The following is a 25,025-nucleotide window of genomic DNA, read 5'->3' as shown; positions in this document are numbered from 1 at the left end:
ACACTTGATCTTGGCCCAATCCTCTTGTATGTGCTGAAGCTAAGAAGCACTTCCATATTCTGGGTTTTGACCTTTTTTTTTTTTCTAATAAGCTCAGCCTTTTGAACTCTTTGGGGGGAAAAGGCTTTTGAGGTATAAAACAAAAATAAAGAGCATCATTTGTATTAAAAAATTGTTAGTTGTCATTAAAGGGTTAATTTTCCATTGATCCTGGAGCCTTTATGGCAGTGACTCAGTACTCTAGTGAATGGCATAAAATGAAGTAATGAATGAAGAAATGTACCACAATTTATTGTTTCCCAATGTTATTTTATGTCTTTGTGGATCGCTGTATAAAAGGAGATTGAGCTGAGGATGGGAGGCAGCTGTTGCCAGGACAGCAATGCAGCCCTGCATGGACCAGACTGACTGCACTGTACAGATAACACAATGCCATGTGCTCAAGCACAGCCAGGCTCTGTATAGTTATTATATATACATTTTCCATAGATACAGGTGCACATATCACACAATCCAATAGAATTTCTCATTGTCACTTTTGGAACATGTCCATTACAGGCCACAGTATCCTGATTCCCTGGGGGGCTTTATTGCTGGATGCACATTTTACTTTTCTCTAAAATAAAGCAGCTTGGGTTGACAGTGATCACATGAATGAGCAAGAGACAAATGTAAAAAGTGAAAACCTTCTTCCTTCTTACTGGAGTTTACCAACTCCAAGTCAGTAAGTTAAAAACAAAAACAAACAAACAATGAAGAAGACTTAGTGTTCAAATTATTATAAAGTATATGATTGAATAGTGAAAAGCAACAATACTGATCTAAACCTGATTTTATTGCCAACTTGAGGGGAAGGCTACGCTAACACTAAGAGCTTAAGCTCTCATACAAATTTGTATCCTCTCTTATATCAGCACTGGTTTTACATTCTGACCTAACTGCTTGGAAAATAGCTAAAAATATTTTTAATTACGGAATTCTAAATTCTTTTAAGATTCATAAGTAGTGTCTGGCAACATGAAAAGGTTGTAAGGTTGAGATTACAGCAGAGCACAGGTTAGCACAGCTGGTTGTAGACTGTTCTATACAATATATATCAAACCAGCATAAATATTTTTAAAGGTTTAGTTGTATCTTTGGCTCTGCTTGCAAGTAAAAAAGCAAACAAACAAACAACAACAACAACAAAAACAACCACAATGTTAACAGCAGTGTCTGATAAGGAGTTGAACATGAAGCAAAAGATTAGTACACAGTATGCTAAAGTGTTATGTTGACTCACATTCATTTTTATTCAGAGGGATATTCATTGTTTTCCTCTGGCCATTCTGTTTGTTGCAATGTAAGATCTAAGGATCTTACTTATTCTTAAAATGAATTAAAATAGCAATGCCAAGGCTTTAAAAATCTGCCTGCATCTTTCATGTCTCCTTGTACTCCCTTCCTCATTTTAAATGACAAGCATGAGATTAGTGGTTTATGCGGTATGTCCAGAAGATTAATGTTTCCAGGTGATCTTAGAGAGCTGTTTCATTTGAACAGCCTCCAGAATTTCTTGTTGCATAGAGCAGGGAAAAAAAATCACCAACAAAAAACCACAAATAATCTAACCATCTAAAAGTTGCTGGTACTGAGATTTAAGATAGATCCTTGGCACCTTCCTTTAGCAATAATGCTAGATAAGAATTTCAGAATTGGTATTTCTGAGACTGAGGAGTGATTTCTTTTCTATATAAAACCAACTGGTCCTGGCAACCACTTCAACACAATAATTTAACCCTAGATTAGGAATTCAATATTCCTTAGTGTTCCTTTGTAATCTTCGATCTTCAGAAACTGTATGATACAGGTGATATGCAAAACTTGATAAAAAAATTTCCAGGTTAAAAAATACATGCTTCTTTTGCAAATGTTTTCCCACATAAGTATACACAAACAAATATATAAAGGAAAAGGAAAATGCAGGAACTTTGGGCAGGGGTTTGCAACGTGGGTGATAATTTGATTGAGGCTTGTACATGTTTTAACTTCATCATGAAGTTGCAGAAGAAATGCTATGGCATCCAGTGAGACCCAATGCAAAAATAAGGATTCTGAACTCCTTACAGGAATCTGATATAAGTCCAAAATGCCTTCAAGGAAGTGAGAGCTCAACTGGTGTTCACTATCTTGTCTAGCTTTATGTATTTCTTATCCCAACTGCAGTAAAGATTAGTTTGCAAAGCCCTTTTACAAACATCTGTGATGTGTATTTATCTGCAGCTTGCTCAAAATGATCGCATTCTGAAAAAAAATTGGAAGTCTCATGGTCCACAGATTTCTGGAAGAAAAAATTAACTCAGAGTGAAGGAGTTCTTTGTTCCTATGATTTCTGAGCCAAATTACACATTTGCTTTGAGGATAATAAAAAATAGACAGTTTTATGGCAAAGTTGGCTTAGACAGAAAATGTTACTAGGAAGCATAGGAGAACATGAACCCAATTAACATAAGAGGTAGCAAATGCTCAATGAGAGCTTCACTAGCATTGTGTACTAATATGCATGGTAATTACACCTTTTCTTCTCTAAAATTCAACTGGAATATGTCATGTGGTCCTTTTGGTAATACTTTTGATATTGAGATGGTTTAGAGACATTCAAAATAATTATTTTATTTCATAATAGGATTTTTAGTAAGCTATTACATTTTTTCCTGTTACTGGTTCTTTATATATGCAAATTTATGTCATTGATAATATGTAGTACCTTAAACCATTTGTGAGAGAACATCTGAAGCAGCATGCAAAGCATATTTGCATGCAAACCCAAATGTAGAAATACCAAAGTAAACATCAGAAATTCAATAAAATGCATGGAGAAGGATGATGTTTTATGTTTCAAGGAAGGGTTTCTGACATGACTTTTATGATTTTTGTTATTACTGATGAGTGAAATAAATAGCATTTGAAAAAGAGTTTGAGGTGGTGAAGAGTAGGGGGATTATGAGGCAAAAACAAAGCTCACTTTTAGTTGAGAAACAGTTTTTCATTAGAAAAAAAATGCACCAATATGTTATATCAGCAAGAACAGAGTAATAGGACATTTATGTAGTCAGCAAGGCTATTTGAAATTGTAGTGATTTCTGATTCCAGCTTCTAACAGTTAGGTACTGACAAAAACAGTATGGGAAGAAAGATAAAACATCATGCTTTAGGACTTTAAGTAATCCTAAACTGCTAAACATTTTAGGAGGAGAATCATGCTGAGAAGATAAGAGAATGGAGGGAAAATAATCTTATTTTTACCTACTTCTTGGTTCTTGTGTTTCCTTCCAAAGCATCTGGGGCTGCAGAAGGCAGAAAATTACATTATATCAACTATCAATCTGACAACATACAGCATTTTCTCTATTCCTATCAACTCTTCTATTTTCCTTGCAGGAATGCCACAGAGATACAAATAAAACAAGGGTACATATCATTAATTTTGAAGACTTTTGGTATTTGCAATTTTTAAATGCCTTGCTTTTGCAGTAGTCTTTTATGTTTATGCAGTCTGGTTGTCAAATGGAATCCACTGGGCAACTTTGAAAGCTGACAATGAAAGAGAGTTAGAATATGGTTAGGATCTAAGCATTGCTGTTAAAGAAATATTGGATTTGGCACAGCTTTTTTTTGCATATAACCTCCACAATTTCAATCCATGTGCCAAATTCCAATGGAATTATCTTCACTTCTGATGTCATTTCATTCAACACAGCCACGGCATTTTAATAAAAATGGTAGACTTTACATTAATGAGTTAGTAAGACCATTTTTCTTCATGTCACTGCTATATTATCTTATAATACTAAAACTATAATAGCATAAAAGTAGTATTTATATTTTTTTCCTTATAAAGTATGAGCTAATTTTGTAGCTGTCCATCATGTTTTACAGTGTTTGTGTTACAAAGACAAAAATTTCAGGACTGTACTATGTGATATATTGGATATAAGGACTTTTTTTTCTCAGTGATGGGGTGAAGCACTGCAGAGGTTGCCCAGCAAGGCAACTACGCTTTCCACTACTGGAAGCGTTCAAGCCTAGCTTAGACAAGATTTTGAGCAACCAGATCTAGTGAAAGATGTCTTTTCCCATGACAGGAGAGTTGGACTACTTGATGTTTAAAGCTTCCTTCCAACACACATTATTCTGTAATTCTATGAGTCTATAGGATGGGGCACAATTTTTCATAAAGCTGAAACTGAAAAACTACTATATCTTAAAGAAAATGCTAGACATGCTGTGCAATTCTGAAATAAACCTGCAGCTTGAAAGGATGCTCCTCTATAGATCTCTAAATCCATGAAACCTGGAAAATGAGAGTCACAAGCAGAAAGAGAGTATATGGAAAGGAGAATTGAACAGCTGAAATTACTTGAGTAATTATTTTGGGGAAATGGGTTTTTTCAAGTGATGTGGGACCAACAGGAAAGCCTGCATCTTAGACCATCTGAGAAGCCAAGAACAGTGAAGATTAGAGAAAGGATTTCAGGTCAGAGAATGAGAGTGAAACCATACAGGTTTTGAAGAGGAATATTGTTGGAAAGTGGTGGAAGTGCATTTGAAGCTGCAGGGGTCCATTTCTGTCTCCCTCACCAGCTTCCCTGATCAGTGAACACCATTGTTCAAGACTCAGTGAAATCCACAGCATGATTCCTCTCTGATCTGTTGTGAGCCTGGATGAAAGCCTCTAACTGGTGGGAATACCCTCGGTGTCAGACCTCAGCTTGAAGGTTTTAATAGCAAAGTCCAGGATGTCAAATATACCTAGCCCTCAGTGATGACTGTAATGGAAATCCTAGCCAGCCTTCCAGAGAAACACACTGCCCTCACACCTAACATCACTTTGAAGGTGTCCATCAATGTGTTCTGCCCCAAACCATCACCTACTCCCTCTGCTCTCTGGTCCTGGGGTTGCTGAAACCTCCTGCCCAAACCACGAAAGGGCCCAGGCTGCAACATGTAGAATGACATGTGCATTGCAAAGTGTTTCTCTGGAAGCCACTCTGCTTGTGATGCCCAGAGAGCCTTGGCTACACTCAATTTGCAAGATTATGAGAAAATGCACTGCATGTAAGCAAATTTTGTTTTAATGTTCAAGGAGTATGATTAACAAGTACACATAATGTTGCCAATTTTTTTGCAAAATGTTGTTGTGACGGCTATTTTAGGAAAAAAAATTCTTCATGTTTAAGTTAATAAAGTTGACCATCTGCAGGAGAAATAGTGAGTAAGACAAAAGGATTGGGGCAATGGGGATTTTGAACTCTTTTGTACACTACAGATTTCAATTGTCATGAAAAACTATTGCTAGGAGCATGAAGTTAACATCAGTAAGAGAATCAGATGAAAAGCCATGGGGCAGAGAAAGTAGCCAAGTATTAGAAGAGAGAGAAAAAATGTAGTCTGAGGAGAAGTTGAAAATTGCCAAGGTTCAGGGCATGTTCCCAAGAATAAATCATATTGAAATCTGAAAGAAGTAGATAGGGGACTTTCATACTCTATCCCCACTACACTGTTTAATGTTTCTGCTTGGGGCTAATTGCAGTGCTGAGAAACTCAGACATCTAGTCAACAAGAGGCTTTGTCTGAGTCTCATGGTAATAACTATCTTTTGTTATCAGAGAAAAGCAGCAGAGAGTTTGTTGGCTGCTGCCTTGTAATGATTGTGCTTGATCTGAAAGAAGACAGATGCTCTATTTTTTATTTGTAAACAGTGTCTTTACAGTGATCAAGAGAAAGCAAAGGTAATCCTTGCACACCTCACTGTCTGGAAAAAAAAGCTGTAAATCAAGGACCAGTTCTGTTTCCCATTAACAACATCAGTGAGAAGGTAGAGGTGCAAGCAGGGATAGCAATCATATGAGTCCCTGCTTGAACTCTTTTTGTTGGTTTGTTTTCTTGCTGGCTAAGTAACATTAAAACTGTTTCTTTTTTTCTCAGTGTAGCAGAAATTTCTTGATGTACTTTTCCACTGTTTTCTTTTACCCTCATGGCAACATTAATCTTCCAGTTTCCATAATTTACCAGTCCATGTGTTAAACAAATATCTGGTACGCAGAAATCTGGGTGAGAAACAGAAGATGCAAGCCTGATTAAATTAAAAGGATCTTCTTACAGGAAGACTGTACTTGCCTGCATCTATAATTTGGCTCAGGTGGGATGAAACACATGTGACAGATGGCTTCATGGCTGCCATGGCACAAACCAGGCTGTGTTTCCACAGTTAACACCCAAACCCCCACAGCTCCTAGAGAGCTGGTCTGCAGATAAGTGGCTACAGCCACAGCCACAGTCTCTTTAAAGCTGAATCTGATTCTCTTGCATCTGCAAGCCTGGAGCTTCCTGAGGAGCAATGCACAGGCCCTGTGCTGAGGAGGAAGACTGGGCAGGATTGTCAGCAACAGGGCTGCTCTCCTTCCCATGGGAATCCCATCACAAGTCATGCCATACTCTCTGTGTTGTTCCTTCCCTGCAGCCCAGTACCCCATGATGACTCCTGCCACTTCATGGTAATCCCTCTGCAGAGATTTGAGCACCAGAAGAGAAGCAGTTTGTAGGGTCTTGGCCACAGATTATTCAGTCACAGTGGAGCCCATGGACAGTCAGTTCAAAGTCACAAACAAGCATTCTCCCTTTCCCCTGGCAGCAGTGATGTCTCTCCCTAAGCGTGGGCATGGATCACTGCTGATGGCACAATCAAAAGGGCCAGGAAGTTTGGTGTTACTTGGGGTGGGAAGTGCAGGGACGGCAGCAGACAAAAACCAAGGCAGACCAATGCTCCACCTCAGCTGTGAAGTACATTGGCATCCATTCTGGAGCTGAGAGACTGCTGTTTCCAGGGCTCTGAAGGAATGATGCGTGATGGGCACACAGACAGGACAGCATTTCCCCTTTTAGCTGTCGCCTGTCCTCACACCAACCCAATTCCCTGGGGAACAGAAAGAAACTTCCTGCAACACAACTCCTGGCACTTTTGCTACTGAATGGTTTTAAGAATGATAGCTTATAAAATCCTATAGCCTCACTTCATTTTAGCAGTATTTAGTGAGAGAAGAAATGGTTGAACAAAGCAATTTCATATACTGTTCAACAAGCAGCTCTTTCTGTGTGAAGCATTAACAATAGCTGTCATCTTTGTACAAAAAAAGGCTTCCAATTACTTCAATGCTAAGAGAAAATCCCAATACTGAGAGCCCCACAAGAATTTTTAATACCATTATGGAAAAAGAAAAGGTGTGACCCAGAAATCCATTTAATATTTTACTAGCCTTAAGAATTAATTTGAGCTTGTGTTCAATTTTCTGGAAAGGTTTGTCTTTAGAGCTATGCAATTTGAGTACATAATGGAAGAGAACAGAGAGCTGTCCTTTCCTCTGTTCTTTTTTCACATGCTAGAGATGAGGGAAAGGGAGGAGAAGATATGTAATCAGTGGAACATATAAAGAAAAAAGTAAGTTTATGATATAAAAAAATGTCATATGACTTCTTTAAAATTTCTTTAGCAGGCAGAAAGGAAATTTATAAGACTAGTAGATAGAAGAGTATAAAAGAAAGATAGATTAGACTTAGCTTTGCTGGTGTACATGCCATAAACCATATGGCTACAGGTTTTCTCTAAATTGCATCTTTCTCTTCTATCCCATATACTTTTTGTCATCTGAAAGAGGAGACAATGCATCCTGATCTCTATCAATATCTCTCTCTGTATATAGATTATACATTCACTGTGTGAGTTACTTCCTATATCCTAATTTAAATTACCATCACTTCCATTAAATGTTAGCCTAAAGCATAGCTGGTTTAGAAATACACAATAATACACTTTTTTATCCAAACTTTTGGTCAAATAAGTGTAGAATTGTTCAAGGAATAGCTCCATTTCTGTAACCATTCACAAGAATGTGTGGGTGAATGTTTGATGAAACATGTCTTAGAAAATCAGCTTTTGAGCTTTAAAGGTACTTGGAGTTTTCTTAGCTTCAAGTTTTGGTTTCCAGACTTTGTAACACAGAGCCCACACTCAGAGGTCACATCCTTAATATTAAATCATAGGTACTAATTATGGGTACATGGATCTGCTCTCTTTCAGGGGCAAAATGCTCGCAGTGGTCTCTAGCTCATGTCCGTTCTCTACTTGTATCTAGAAATTGCATGGGACAGTACTGGTAAATTGTGGCTAACAGTCATGCAAAGAAACAGTTTAACAATTTAACACAACAGATAAAAGAGTACTAGTGCCTTGAAACAACTCCATTTAATTTTATAAGTTAGATGTAGCCCGAGACACGGGCTCTGGATTGGCAGCAGAAAGCCTCAAAATCACAGTTTTCATGCATTGAGTTAGTGCCTGTTGAAGCTTCTTTTTAATGACATTTCTTTTTTTGTGAACCAAAATTATTTTGATTATGTTTTTTCTTTTAAATAATACTTTTTAAAGAATCTGAAGGGCAGGGATACTAAGAAATACTGAAATATTTCTAGGTTATGAACCCTCTTTAGGTATCACTGCTTGCACTTACAAAGCCTGTTTAAAGTCAGCTGTTGTCTTCAGGACCAGATTCTCAGATTGCCAGGGAATCTGTGAGCAAAGCACAAGGACTAGCAGATCCTGCCTCTCCAAAAATTGGTGTTCATGTCTGGAGGAGTTAGGCAGCCAATGGCAGGAAACAGTGACAGGAGAAATGTAGATCATGCTGTGTTGAGTTGTCTTCTCAGACAATTTTATGCAGCCACTGAATACAATATGTGCCCTTCTAAAATGGTAATCATTCTCTTTCTCTAATTATTTTTATGTTTGGTCATTAATCACTAGGCTTTTTCAGTGTATTTACAAATAAAATTCCACACTCAAAATCAGATATATTCTGCTGATGACACAAACCTTGAATGAAGTCTAAACCTCATCCTTTGACTAAGCTTTGCCACCATAACATGAAAGTATAGAACTAAAAATTAATTTCTTTTGATAAAGAAAGTAATTAATTTGATTCTGAAAGCACATAAGACCAGGATGCTGCATTATAATGTGTTGTTTTCTACATATTCACTTTTATATTCATGTTTCCATAGTATTTTGAATTTCAGTGATTAATTTATCTTGATATTGATATCTAAGTGCACATTTCTAGAATACCAGCAGAGAAAATAACATGAGTCCCTGGGCTGCTCCATTCCCACACAGAATTATACAATCATAGGATCATAGAATGGTTGGGGTTGGAATGGATCTTAAAGATCATCCAGTTCAAACCTTCCTGCCATGGGCAGGGACACCTTGCACCAGACCAGACAGAGCCCCATCCTACCTAGCCTTGAACACTTGCAGAGATGGGGCATTCACATATTCCCTGGGCAACGTGTTGCAGTGTTTTACCACCCTCACAGCAAAGAATTTCTTCCTAATGTCTAATCTAAACTTTCAGTTTGAAGCCATTATGCCTTGTCCCATCATGACAGGCCCTTGTAAAAAGTCCCTCTCCAGTTTTCCTGTAGGCTCCCTGCAGGCTTCTGAAAGGTCTCTCTGAAGTCTTCTCCAGGCTGAACAACCCCAGCCCTCTCAGTCTGTTTTCATAGGGGTGGTGCTCCATCCCTCTGATTATTTTGGTGGCCCTAGACTTGCTAAAAAGGTCCACATCCTTATGCTGGGAGCCCCACAGCTGGACACAGTACTCTGAGAGAGGGCAGAGAGGCAGAATCCCCTCCCTTGCCCTGGTGGCCACCCTGCTTTTTATGCAGCCCAGGTTACAGATGGCTTTCAGGGCTGCCAGCACACATGACCAGGTCACATCAAGCTTCTCATCCTCACCCCCAAATCCTGTTCTCAATCTATTCTCCGCTCAGCCTTTGTTAGTGCTTGGGATTGCCCAGACACAGGTGCAGGACCTTGAACTTGACCTTGTTGAACTTCATAAGGCTCACATGGGTCCACTTCTGATGTCTGTTAAGGTTTCTCTAGATGGCATTCCTTGCCTCCAGTGTCCACACAGCTTGGTGTCATTGGCAAACCTGCTGAGGGTGCACTCAATGCCACTGTCTGTTGCCAAGAAAGATGTTAAGTGTACCAGTCCCAGTACTGATCCCCAAGGAATGCCACTCCTCAGTGGTCTTCACTAGAACATCTACCCATTTAATACATTTTTGAGTGTGACCATGAGCCATTTCTTTACCCATCAGGTGCCAATTCATCAAATCCATGCCTCTCCAGAAGGAATGTGAATGTCTGTGTCCCTTGTGAAGTTGTCTGGTACATATTCATATACAAGTGCAGTAGCTAATTTGACAGCATAAGGAGTGATATGTTTCTGCATTCCTTGGGGTGGAATCATTAGCACAGGTAAATCTCTGTGCTGCTGACAGCAAATTTATTTGACACAGAGTTTATGATCTGGTAGATGTAAATGTCTGCTGTGAAACCAATGATGGATGAAGGAAGAGAACAACTTATCTCACAAGATTTCCAGTTGGGATAGAAATAATCTATCTTGCGAAATGTTGACAAGTTCACTTCTAATCTTCGTTAGAAAACTGAGGCTGGAAGAGATAGTGCTGAAAAAATAATGGGGTGAAAATCTGTTCTAACTTTTCAAAGCATTTCCTACATCCATTCTTAACTTGCTACAAAGTGCTTAGGGAGTTGCAGAGCTATTCAATCACTTTCGTATTAACAGAAAATCCCCATGTGCACAGCTTTTCTATGAACAATTTCCTGTGCTAAAGAGAATTTTGAACTATTACTATCTGTATAAAGTAGTTCACTGTTTAGAGATTTATTTAAATGTGAGGGAATCTTAACTGATTCTAAACAGCTTTGCCACTGTGCCTCTTACAGTTTCACCTCTCTGACATTTTTGATTGAAATGAAGAGAACACATAACTAACTGCCCTTAGCCTTTACACTACTCACCTTCTTTAGAAGTGAGTCTTGTACAGCTGGAAATGTAGGTCTATAAGAACAATCATCAAGACAGTACTGATCTGTCCCAGCAGGATATGAAAAAGGTTTTAAAACCTGTAACTAAGGGTTTAAGGAGAAGAATGTTTAAGACATAACTCTGAAATAGTAGCAGATGAGAGACAAAAAAATACGTGAACATTATGGTATTGTGAAAAGGATACCAACGCCTCAGGTATTTCACAAGAACAGATTATAATTCCATTTTTTTTTTCCTTAAAACCTGTCCAAGTTGTAACAGGAGATGATGAAAGCCAGTACTGTCAATGACCTTAAACTGACATATAGAAATAGTATGAAAAGGTCTAATTATGGCAAAGGTCACAGGACAAAAATTTTGTTCCATTTCTGTTGGTTCCAGGAGCCAATGGAAATGCAACAGAGCTATCAAAATTCTTCAGTGGCTTTCAGAAATGTTTGGTTTAATTTGTGGATTCAATATTGTAGAATTTATATATCTTGAAATAAGGGCATCGTAGCTGAACTTACAACAAAAATGGAAAACAAAAAATATATATATTTAATAAAGCACTTGCTAAAATTAAGGGAAGGAAAGCACTTTACTGTCTACTGTCAATGTTCATCCAATTTCAGAGTGTTAGATGAAACATGAAAATTATTATTTTATGAAAAATTATGATTTAATAGTAACACAACTCCTGCAGCAGAAACTCCAGTCAGGTTTAATACCAAAATACTTTATATAAGGAAAATGTGACATAAGTACTTTATGTTATATAGTTCTACATAAAGGCTTTTTATATCAGGTTCTTGAACAATTTTAAATAAATGTTGACTGAGCTCAAAATATAAAAAATAAGTGTAAAATGCTTTTGAACTCTTTTAAATATTTGAAGTCTAGAATTTCCATTGGCAAAATATTTTCTGTCAAAAAGAAGTCTATGGGACATACATTTTCAATAATCTTGATTGTTTAAAAAGGTCAGATTTGGAGTTTTTTATTAATTTTTTGTGAAATAAAAGTATCTAGTCAATAAGTCTCGGGGTTTTACTACATCTTTTAAGGTCAAGAATAATCAATAAAAATTTTTAACCTTTTAGCATCACGGCACTGGACAGTGTTTATTCCTACTCCTACACCTTTTCTTTCTACTTCTCCCTCCACTACACTCAATTTCAGGTTAAAATAGACTTTACTGAGAACATGTGTTTTCTTAAAAGTCTCAGCCACCACATGATTCCACATTTAATGGGATATGATGTTCTGTCACAGCAATTTTACACTGAAATAATTCTGATTATTTTGTTGACTGTTACTCTTTTTTTTTTTTTATGTTATTGTAGTTGAGAAGAGATTTAGCTGCAGCATCCCTCAACTTGCATGAAATTTGTTTCCTAAACCAACTTTATCCATCTGGTTCATTGTAATGTTGCCTTTGCAACATTCAGTCAGAAAGGAGGAGCTTTTTAATATAGATTTGTTTTTATACGGACAGTTCCCTAAGCTCCAGAAGGTATTCTTCCCTAGGCTCTGTGCTTCTTTCTCCATGTATAACTGATCCAGCAATCATAATGAGAGACATCTATTGCCTGGGATGTCTTTGAGTATGATTTAAATGAAGAGAAAAATTTGAGAACAAGAATAATGTTTATAGAACCTATATATCTATATATCTATATCAAGCTTATATCTATACAAGCTTGACTTTCTTTTATATTTCAAGCATAAATTTACAGGTAGAATATAAGTGAACTTTCAAAATGTTCTCAAGATTTCTGAACTTGTTGAGAAGAATTAAGTATCTGTTTAAGAGAAAACATTTGCAAACCCAGATTTTCTCATTCTCCAAGGAGTGATGCATTTGGGGTGGGAAATAGATAATTTGTTTCTTTTTGAAGAGCTACTTTCTGAGTGGGTGATGAGGTAGCAGTTAAAGATCAGTGTGCATTTCTTTAGATCCTAAAGGGGAGTACTTCAGAACAATTGCAGTCTTCCTCAACAAAATTTGTCTTGAGATCACAGTTTATTTCACCATCTAAGTTGCCATCCAAATCTTCTGTATTTGAAATACATTATTGGTGTCATCAAGTAGAAACTTGTGTGTTTAAAAAATGTCATTTCTCTCTGTTACCAATAAATAATATTTTTGCCTAAAATCCTCATGCATTACAGTACAAAATTTTTGGAAAATTTCATGGCATCAAGTCAGAAGAGATAAAAACTATACAGGTGTTTTAGATGTGCTGTCCGTGTTCACTGCCTGTGACTCATTTTCAGTGACTTGAAGGTGCCTTTGCAAACTTCCAGATGTTTGGCTTACTGACCCCAAATGTTTGCTTTCAGATATCAACATGGCAGGAGAACCAAAACCATACAGACCAAAACCTGGCAACAAGAGGCCACTTTCAGCACTTTACAGGTAAGTGAGATTTCACTTTAACTTACCCAAATACAGTTTTTATCAGAAAAATTATGGTATGTCACAGTGGACACGGAAAGAACCACACAAGGACACGCTGCTGAGCGAAGCAGGAAAAGGGGCGAGTTTATTTACAAAACTCAGTTATATACATTTCCTATGGTACCCGTGGATTGGAGGATGGAATTCCACCTCTCAATCCATTGGTCAAGCCAACCACCTTTCTCCTCCCACCTATAAATATGTAAACAATGAAAGACAGTTAGCAAAACATGGCCAGTGTTTATAGTAGAAAGTGTGATAAGGTGAAATTTCTGACTCCAATATGAAGAACATTACAGAAGGCTTAGAAAAGTCTTCAAAACCAGGGTGACAATGGTAACCTAAAATGTATCTACCAATGGCACTGTGCAATGTTTACCAAAATTATAATGAAATCTAAGTACTTATTAATGCTCCCACTCCTAGAAATCCTATCAATATTTTTTTTCTTACCTGAGTGCTATTTCAGTTTTTAGTCCTTGTGATTCAGTGTCTGGCTATAGCCTCATTTTCTGAGACTTATTTATTTGCAATGATCAGTGAAACAACTAAATTTCAGAGCAACAAAACTGGTTTCTCATGGATTTTTCTGTCAGAGGTGAGAACCAAGTTCTGACAAAACTGGATTTCTTCCTCAGCTATTCAGGAGGACATTGATAGTGTCTTTCTCCTATTCCCAGGTGCCTTTTGTCGCAAAGCTTTTACAAACTTGAGGAAACATCCAGATTTTTTTTCAAAATCAATTATGTTTAGTGAAGCATTACAGATTGTTAAGGCTACCATGCCCACATGTATTTCTGCTCAATAAAGCTCACTTCTCATAAAAGTACTACAGAGTTTATGCTCCAGAACTATGGAAGGAATTAGGACTGATTTCTACTGTAGCTGAAATGGAGGTAGACTGGCTCTGAGAGCAACACGTCCGGAGTGAAATCAGACACACTTGAGCAGTACTTCTTCATGCCTTGTCTGGTCTGAAAGCTTCAGATGGAAATTCGAGGGTGGGATCTCAGAATAAGACAACTAGAAGCATTTTAGGTCTGAGCCTCCATGGTACATAGAAGAAATTCAAAGTTTTATCATTTAGCTGTCCTTAGCTGAAGTGACAGAAATATTATTTTTGGAGAAGAGAATCCCTGTTTCATCATTACTCTCAACTGCAAGCTACTAAACTCTGTAGGTGTTCCTGGCAACCTTGGTCGACTCTGTCCCTGTGCCAGTATTTCAAAAGATTTTGAAAGATGTTCTGTGATTTCTGCCATTTATATACATTTCCACTTCTGAGCTTTTGAAGGCTTTCTCATAAATACTTGTTCTGCAGAAAAGATGGGGATAAGAGAGACCTGTGGAAAGTTCTAAAGGAATTTTAAAGAGGAAAAATCTCTTAGATTGTGTCTTTTCATGAATGTAGTAAAAACTATTTCTCTAGAAGATCATGAGGCTTTTATGAGCAACTAAGAGAATCTTTCTGTTTCCCCCTTCATCTTAATTCTCCATCTCTGCTGTGACCTTGTAAGACCCCACCTGGAATACTGTGTACTGCTCTGGAGTACTAAGCACAAGAAAGGACTTACAGGGGCGGTATAAAATAGAACACCTTTTTACATGGGCAGACAGTGATAGGATAAAGGGGAACAATTTTCAGCTGAAAAAGGAGGGATGTAGATTTGATATTAGAAAGAAATCCTATGCTCAGAGGATAGTGAGGCACTGGAACAGAGTGTCCAGGGTAGCTGTGGGTGTCCCATTGTAAATATTCAGGGCCAGGTTGGATGGGGTCCTGAGCAATCTTACCAGGTGGATGGCAACCCTGCCCATGGAGCAGTGGTTGTAACTAGATGACCTTTAAGGTTCCTTCCAACTCACTTTATCGTTCTTTGGTATGGGCCCTTCCAACCCAAACCATTCTATGATTTTATGATAAGAAGGAACTATTGCTATCTCAGTATCGCTTAACCTAATATGTGATATCAAGGACTTAAAGTTTTGGCAGCACTGAGAAAGAACTTTTGCTTATTTCAGAACACTGTGCCTGGGTCTGACTTTCTTCATAGGATCCTATATGTGTTTTGGATTTGTTACTAAAACACACCAGTGTTTTGGCTGTGGGTGAACCATGTTTCCACAGCCTCATGGCTTTCTTGTTTTCCTATTCTGCCTTTGTAGTTAATAGGCTTGGTGTGGGCAAGATGTTATGGACAAATATGTCTGAGACAGCTGACCCAATCTCGCTAGAGACATATTTCTCTCATATAGGCAGAAATAAAAATTGGGAAGGTTTTTCTTCCAAAGTAGCTGTTGCCTAGAGATTGCCTGGACTGCTTATGGGAAGTAGAAAGTAATTGCCTTTGCACCGCTTGGAATTTTTTCCCTTCTCCCTCCCCCTATTACACTGCAAATATCTCAGTCCATGAAGCTTTTTAACTTTTGATCTCTCCTTCATCCTGCTAGAGGACAATGGTAGGGGAGAGAGACAGTGACCATGTGGGTGCTTAGCTGCTGGCCAGGATCCACCTACAACACTGAGACAGTTAAGAGGGAAGTGGTTGCATTAGATTTGATTTGCACTAAGAAAGTCACTGGTTAAAAATTTAGTCGTCAGAAAATAGTCACTGTTAAAAGGAAGGACTGTAAGTAGAAAGAGGATAATGCATTTCAGAAAGGATAGAATTAAATGAGCTCAGAGATCTGGTAAGTAGAAAGATTCTCAGAAAGAAATTTAAGGGACAAAAGAAGTGCAGAAAATCTTGCACTGATTGTGCTTAAGGTAGAACAGAAACTTCTCCTGAAAGAGAAAAAAAAAAATCAAACAAAGGAATAATATGACAGCATCAACTTTCTCTAACATACTAAAAATTTGAAAAGGAACTGTACAAAATGTAGAACCAAAACCCCATGAGTGGAAGTAGAAAAGAAGAGCAGAATCATCCTACAGGATGTCAGAAAGGCTAAAGCACATAACAGTATAAAAGGTAAAAAAATTGTCATTAGAGTAACATGCTCTGATTTTTGGTTAGGAGGAAAAAAGAGCAGACAGTAGATCATACAGAAAGGGCTTCTTCCTTAAAAGTGGTTAGCTGACCAGCTATTAAAGAAAGTGAGTTAGAGGGTATGTAATAAAAAAAACCCTGGCTAACCAATGCTTGACTGAATGAATTTGATGGAAATTATCTGATAACATTTGCTGTAGTGTGTTCAAAGGACTAGCTGAATCTGTGTGTGGGCTATTAGTGATTCTTTCCAGAAACTTATGGAAGTCTTGTAAGGTAAAGAAACAGAGGGTATGGAAAGGTGTTATACCTATTTTTAAGAAGAAAAGATCCAGCAGATATCAGACCAGACTAGCTTTAATTTTAAGAAATTAACTAGAATGCATCATGAAGACTAAGAAGTTAATAAATTGTTTAAAAAATCAGGAGTACATTATGCTGAAGCAATATAATTTCCTTCTTTGACAAGACAGAAAATTTAGTGTAGAAAGAGAGGTGCTATATGGTCATTGTCATGCTTTAGCAATGACATTCTAGATATAGTGCCCTCTGAGGCTCTCCCAAATGAGATTCTGTTTGCTTACTCCCACCCCTTTCCTTCCCCCTTCCCACTCCAGGGACAGAGTTAAGAATTGAAGGCATAGAGAGGTGAAAATTGCAGTTTAAGACAAGAAAAAATTACTGGAAACAGAAGTGAGATAAAAAAAAGTGAATGGTAACCGCAAAAATATTAATAACAAAAGGTATAAGACAAAAAAACTATTTACACAGAAAGCCCATGAACAATACCAACCAGCTTCTCTACACCACACCACACTTTCTCCCAACTGGAAAAGGAATGCCTTTCCTTCCAGAAACCAGAGAAAAAGCCCATTTCCCCTGTCCCTGACAATGATGTAAAATGGTATTCAACAGTATTTGGGCCATGGCCAGGCATGCTGAGCAGAGCACACAGCAGCCCACAGCTCCTGGGCCCAAGCAATCCCATCCGTGGGCTCAGTCTCCTGGTAGCTGGGAGTTCTGTCCTGCACAGAACTAGGACAGCCATTGAAACAATTTTTGACACCTACTTTTTGGTTTTCATAAGCATGTTCAGGAAAGTCATCTAGAAAAAACTATCTTAAGGTAGACATCCAGTGGAAAAACAGTGACTGTGTACAACAAAGTATTAAGGATAACAACTGTTAATTGTTCAGTATCCTTTGTCACTGATTTTTAAATGGTGTCTTTCATATGTGAGACAACATAAAGAACAATTTTAAGATAAGCAAGCAGGACTGATGCACAAGCTTGCAGGATTTTATTTACTTTGAAGCTTCAAAAGCGTTCAAAGAACTTTGTATCTCTGAAAAGAAGTTTATATCACATTTATTGGTGGATATACAAATAAGTCATTAATATAGAGCAATTGATATCTATGACGTGTTATATCCTCATAATTTGCTTGTGCGTCCAAGATTCATTTTTTCCTGTAATGGTATAACATTCTTTAATATATCCCTTCAAGAGCTACCATCTTTTAGTTTAACTTTTCTAGTTTTATGATCTGTGTGAAAATAAGACTTTGATTTAATCTTACCTATGTAAAATTTAGCATGAACCTAAGTGTGAGATACACAATTTCTTTTAGGTGCAAGATAGATAAGTAAATAATAAAGGGACTTCCATTTTTTTGTTTAGGCCTTAAAAATATTTTGAGAACATTTAGTCTTTGCCTCAGAAAGCTGTTAAACACATTATTAATTTTAAGCATACTCACTGAATATCTTAAATCATACTTAGACGAGTGCTCAGGAATCAGTTAAATTCTAGCACAGCTGTAAACTCCGTCAGCATCCATCCTAATTTATAATGCTGTTCGGTATGTGAGAGGGGACGTAAATCCCAGAAGATTCAAAATTGTTCTGAATTTTCTTTTTAGCACACCACTTCTGCAGAAAATCACATGCTTAAAAAATCTGCATCCTATAATTGTTTTGCATCATGTTGTATTGGTCTAGCCTCCAGCAAAAATTAATTGTACTTGCACATCTTTGAAATACAAGGTGAAGAATAAAGGTGCTGACACAAATTTAACAAATTTAACAAATTTTAACAAATCTGTTAAAGCACTCTTTGGGAGCAATGTTTTGGTAAAATAGAACATCACACTTTGTCTTTTTAATTTAGTGGTGTTTTGATCAGTATTTCACTAAAGCAGATCTGTGTCACCATATGAAAGCACATTTACTGTTTTTCCTCTGTTTATTCTCCAACATACCAAAGAACAATCAACCATAAGTACTCTGATGGACTGTTATTCTGCTTCTCTACATCACAAAATGTTTTAATTATTTATTGTTCATTTCAGCCCACTACCATGTTATATGGTGTATAAAATACATGCCTGAAAGCTTTTTCTCCATTTCAGAAGCCCTTGTTTCCATTATTAAAACTGGATGAGGCTCTTGGAGTTGCTGACTCTGGAGGCTGCTGATGGTGTGCAGCCCTTCCCAGTTGCTCAAGGAGCGGACCCAAGCCCCAAGACAGGTGGAGCAGAGCCACCATACGCATGCTGCTGTGGCTGGCCTTCCCTCAGGACATGCATCTTGTCCTTTCTCTATGCCTGTCAGCTTGGGAGCTAGCTAAAAGCATTATCTGGCACCTCTCTGGTAGTAACAAAGTTGAGAGGGTTTGAGAAGGGTGACAAGGCCTCCTACTTTTGAGTCTTTTGAAAAAACAAAAACGGTGTGCTGCAGGGTGGCATAATGGTGCCATTTGTATTGCCATGAAAATGAGCACAATTGCTGCAGGCTCTGCTGGCGTGGGGATCTGCTGGATGGGGATCTGCTGGATGGGGATCTGCTGGTGGGGATCTGCTGGAGACCACACGGGGCATGGGGAGTCAAAACCAGTGTAGTGGTACTGGTACAACCAGGAGCACAGTGTCTCAGATCACATCCAAGTCTGCTTTCTGAGAAAATTAGTTACTTGACCAAAGAAAAATCCCCAGGGTCCAAGTGATACTTGTACAATGTGGGAAAGCAGGCAACTAAGATTTGGAAAAAAATAGGAGGGCGAGTTACTGGGTGCTGCCAGGGTATCTAGTCAATCTCTTTGCTCCACACAGTTTAATGTTTTAGTTCACCTATAAACTTTTTCAAGATGGTTTTATCTAACAAAAATAATAGCCATATGGATTATTTTCACCCTTGCCAAACTCCAAGCTTCTTTGGAGGGCCACAAGCAAAACTGGCTGGCTCCAGTGTCACACCTTGAAGACTCAGTGAGGAGTTATTCAATCCCCAGCCCTCCAGTATTCCTATTGCTGTCTGGGCATGAAGCTGCCTAGCCTAAGAGCCATCCTGCTGAGGCAGCTTCTGGAGTGAGACAATTAACAGAATGGGTTTAATGAATAGATTAAGAAAGCCAGGAAAAACTGTGTGAAATAGCCTCTCACTGTGTTGGCTTGGCTAGACCCAGAACCACCCACTGGTGTTGAGCTCCCACAGCAGTGGCCAGATGTAGTGTACCGTGACCCTGCAAAGGCTTTCCTCCAGGACAAGTTCTTTTCCCAGCTGTTCTGTGAACTTTCAGGTGTACAGTTGAGCACTCTCTGATTTCTCATTACCAACCACTTCTTCACATAATGCAACTGAAATGTATATTCAACATGCTTGATTTAACCTGCTATTAGTTACCCACATTAAACAGCCTTTACTTTACAATTTCACAACTCTCATGGACTCTGGAACAAATTACTTCAATGTCTAATTCAATATTTAAATGTCTAATATTATTATCCTGGAAAGGGATGCTCTTTTATTTACATGGCATGATTATTTTTTATGTCAAATGTTTTGACACAAATATTTTATCAATTTCCTCAGTACATTTTACTTTTATAATCTCTGTCGCAAAACTGATTGAATTATGTTGCACATCTTGCATTTCCTTTGGTTTCTCAATCTTATAGCAGAGGCTGAAAGAATTGCTTCCAGTAGTTCTCTACTTGTTCTCTGCTTCTTACATTTACTGTAAGTATCATTTATAGAGTTTGGTGTGGTTTGATTTGCCTCAGAGCCACCCATTATTTTTAATTGCTTTTCTGAGCACTCCTGAGCACCCTTCATTTCAGGAGAAAGTATAAAAAGGACACTGATGGGCAACTTGATTTTGTCTTCTAGTATAGGAATATTCTTGAGATCACTCCTCCCACTTGAAAGCATTAACACAAACTCAACGAGTTCTGTGCCAAACAAGCATTACTATTCTATTAGAATACTGCAGTATTTTGCATAATTACTGTAATAATGTGTTACTGTTAGAGTATTATCTATCTTTTTAAACCTGGCATATAATAAAAATAACTGCAGGTATAAGTATCTTTTTTAACTGACTACTGTCCTAGATTTCCAAAAACTTTTCTTTATGCTTTCTTTTTCTTAATGAACTTGTGTGTCCATCATTAGTACTGACCTACAAGATACTAAAGACACAGTCCAGAAAACAGAAAACAAATCTGATCAAGTATTTTCTGAAATTTACTTTTGCACCAAATTGTGGTTACAACTCCTACTTTATTCAATACACTGAATTAAAATTTTTTTTTGAAAAAAAAATCCATTATTTTCTATGGCTATGTCATATTAAGATTATATAGTGTGATATTTCTTTTGAATCAAAGCGGTTCTTTTTCTACAGAAATGTATTCTCCTGATGTTTGTGATTACCTGTCTTCATGAAAAAAGCTATTTTATTTTAGTGCAGTGGCATGGATCTAAGAAAAATGTTGCTCTGCAGCTCTTCTCCTGAAAAAAGATTTCATTTCCATTAAAAAATCTCCTAGTTTCTAGACATGTTTAAATACACAAAAGTCCAGTAGAATACTATTTACATTCATTTCATCAAAGAATGTTGCCAGTGGTCACATCTGAAACAGTCATTACTGTACAGAAAAAAATGTAATTTGTTTTCAAGTTTCTACTTCAACAATACAAATTTTGCTTGTGTTGAGAATATAAATGGTATTCTCAATTACATTAAAAATCTTTAAAAGTACAAATAAAAAGCTACAGCAAATCCAGTGATTCAATGTGATTTGAATCACCTTTTCTTTGTTTGTTTGTTTACCTATTTTCTTTCAAGAAAAGACCCCCATGTCAAATAACTAATATCATAGGAATAATAAAAAAGATCTGCTGAGAGAAGGCAGCACATGCAGGTCTTCCAATTATGATGGTGTAATTGCAATCAGTTTAGTCCCACAGATCTTTAAAACAATACCTGTGCTCAGAGGGGCTGGGACAGGCAGATAAAAATTTATTTTTGCCCTTTCACAGAGTGTGAACGTGCAGCACTTCATAGCTTTAGAGAGAGGGCAAACAGGGAAGAGAAAGATATCTCAGGTCTTTAGCAACATCCAGAAAAACCTTTTGCTTCTCTTTATTTTGAAATGAATCACAGATAAAGAAATAGACCAAAAGACATAAAATGCAACCGGTATCTTGATTTCTTCATTCAGTCATATTATTCCTAATCTGTGTGGTAAGTCCAACTAGGACAACAAAACTCTTAAAAAAAAAAAAAAAAACAACAAACTTCCTATTCAGTGTTTTAAAAATACTGCTAGCTCCCCTTAAGAGGAGGACAGGGGCAGGTTTTGCCCCTCAGATCATCACTATAGGATAAACGTTACATTCATCTCCTTTGTTTGTTTGCTTTTATTCACCATCAGTTTTCAAACTATGGCCTTGACATGGGTCTGTTTAGAAGTAGGTCCTATGCAAAAACTAAAACTTCTTATTCCTTAGAATAAGAAGTTCCTTACACTGTTCCCTTGTTTGTTTTTTTTTCCTTTGTTAAGAGGAAGTGACTCCAACTTATACACTTTGCACAGGAGCTGCATCCCTCTTCCTATCTCAGTGCTCTTCCTCTTGCATAAGGTGATTTATGGTATCACACAAATGATGCCGTCTTCTTCCACAACAGCCCAGACACCATAGCCACGTTCATGCTCAGAGAGTAAAAAATTTACGCTCTGAGTAAATAGAGAATAGTCTGTTCACTTATTGTTGAAGTTTTTTGCAGTGTTTCATTTTCTTTTTTACTGTTTTGCTTCTGCTATGAAACCTGAAGCAATATACTACAGATAAGTATCTAACCGTAAATTTTTTTATGGTTTTTAATTACTGTATATACCACCATAGAACAGAAAACATATCCACAATTTCTGATCACACTGAAATTATTATGACTCTTTTCTTATCCAATTGAAATTATTACAACTCCTTTCTTATCTAAAAATTTTGGATGGTAATAAGAATGAAAAAACTTTGGCTTATAAATCAAAAAGTAAATTCCTAAAAGATGCAGAGTATTGATGGGTTTGCCTGCAGGCAAACAGAACAGTATTTTTAGTCTTGCATTTGATTTAAATCTTACCAGCCTGAGCCATATTCCTATCCCTTATTACATGTGAGATTTCTACCCTTTATTGCTGCATTTAATTTAAGAAACAGAAGTTTGGATTTGACATGTGGTCTTCCATATGAAGATGATGTCTTCTGTAGGTATTCTGCTGTGTTTCAGTTAGTTTAAAAAGACTAATGCCTTCAACGTGTTAAAAAAAAAAACACCCAGAAACTGATGACATGGTATTTTTTTTACATTTGACTTTTAGTGAAGAAGGCATCATGGAAACAGTATCAAGATTTGCAGACACTGCTGTTCAGAAACTGTCTTATTAAGTCTTAAAAGTAAGGACATAGAGTTCATGACAAAGAATAGGGAAGGGCCTCTCCTGGCATTACAAATGAACAGAGGAATTCTTCACTTTCAGGAATTTAGTAAACCCTTAATTGCTGCAGTAATCAGAGATGCAGAACTCTGTGCTTCAGAGAACCACTTAGTGGACTTGCAATTAGGCATTAGTTCTCACATAATGTAACACCTCTAATTATATAGAAGGCTGTAATTTGGTCTGGGAGCTGCTGGTGTACTGCAAGGGCACCATTTAAGTGGCTTACAGAGAGCAACAGAAATATGATGCTGGGTTATAAATTTAGTACTCTGTGAATAAATAAGGAAGGCTGGATAAATGAGAGACTGTAACACATTTTAAAGTCCTATGAATGATACTAGAAGAAGAAATTTAAAGTATACTTAATTTGAAATAAAATGGATTGTTAAGTAAAATTACAAATAGTATGGAAGGCTATGGGCAACACAGAGGGACAATAGGAACATATTATTATGCAGTGAATTATAAAAATAAATTTATCGTACAGCTTTATTTCTTGTTGAATTCTGTTAGTCTTGGAGCATACTGTCTGAAAATATGTTATCCACCCTGCCACAATTGATAACTTAGTGTTGTTGATGCATAATGTCAAATGTAATTTTATTTTTTAAAGAATAGGTTATAAATTGCATGTCTTTTTGATATTGCATGATAATATTCCCAAAGCTTCTGGAAAAAGCATTGGCTACTGTATAGAAAAGTAAAAAATGTGTTTGTAATCATATGTGATTTGAGTCCTAAGAAATGAGTATTTTCTAATACCTATTGGCATAAAAGTGTAGGTTGCATTTTTCAGTTTTGCATGAGTGAGATTGCTCTAGGAAACAGCATGACAAACATGAATCTTACATTGTTAAAGAAGTGACCCTCCTGTAACTGCTCTAAAGTGTTAGTAGTGTCATTGAGGGAAAAAGGATATTAAGCCTCTACCCTTGGGATCCTCAAAGGCAATACCTGCATTAACCTTCATCTGTTTGTGACTGCAAATAGCCACACAGCAAAGTAGTATTGATTGTGTGCATTAGATCAGTCAACACTGTTTTGTTCAACCCACCCTGAAGAACCCATTCTAGATGTTTTTAGATCAGTACATATTGACCTGAGTGTTCTTACTCTGCTTTAGAGCAGAAGATGGTCAGGTGAAATCAACTTCATGCAAAGAATGATCAAACCTGTGAGGAACTCTAAGGCACACTACTCAGATCACTATATTTTTCTCAAAATTCTGTCTTTTGTTTGGAGCGGAGTTTTTTACAAAATTCAGCAACTAGTAAAAATCACAGGAGAAGGAAAATAAAAATTGACAGTGGAATGGAGCTATTTTCATTCTTCAGGGGGTTTTTTGTTTGTTTGTTTTTTCTTTCTTGAACAAAGGTACCAAATTGAGCATGTTTTGAGTTTGGAAAACTTTCAAGAAACTCACTATGAATCTGAGAGTGAATTGCTTTGTGACTGGAAACATCACATAGATGTCTTGTATGGGTGGGTTAAACACAGTTTAGTTTATCACCCTGTTTGCCAACAGAAGGCTTCTCTTAGGTGGCATGGGAGGAAACTGGAATCCATGACTATCTAAGGTTTTAAATTATTTCAAAGAATCAGTTTCACTCCAAGCCACAATTTCGTTTTCCTCAGACATAATACCAGGATTTAGTCAACTATGAGAATCCATGCCACTGTTTATGTTATCTTTGCAAGTTTTGGATTCATAAAGGAAGATGCAGCAAAATCTAACCTAAACATAGGATACAGCTTTTAAATTACTTAGAGCTTTTAGGTTTCCCTCTTTTTGCTGCCAAAAATTTAGGTAATCCATTTATGAGTATTATTGGAAACTACTTCCTTTCTTCCTT

At 37.2% G+C, this 25,025-nt stretch overlaps 1 protein-coding gene across 3 annotated transcripts in view; it reads left to right on the top strand.

Moving 5' to 3' along the window:
* The window catches only part of RALYL (RALY RNA binding protein like), a 376,210-nt gene that overhangs the window by 286,075 nt on the left and 65,110 nt on the right, over positions 1–25,025 (top strand). For all 3 annotated transcript variants that reach the window (XM_063391843.1, XM_063391841.1, XM_063391836.1), the window contains exon 3: positions 13,284–13,359. In XM_063391843.1, the coding sequence (XP_063247913.1) occupies positions 13,284–13,359 (76 nt within the window). The remainder of the gene's footprint in view (positions 1–13,283; positions 13,360–25,025) is intronic.

The sequence above is a fragment of the Prinia subflava genome, chromosome 1 (genome assembly GCF_021018805.1).
Source record: "Prinia subflava isolate CZ2003 ecotype Zambia chromosome 1, Cam_Psub_1.2, whole genome shotgun sequence".
Lineage (NCBI taxonomy): Eukaryota > Metazoa > Chordata > Aves > Passeriformes > Cisticolidae > Prinia > Prinia subflava.
This window is presented reverse-complemented; position numbering and strand designations above follow the sequence as displayed.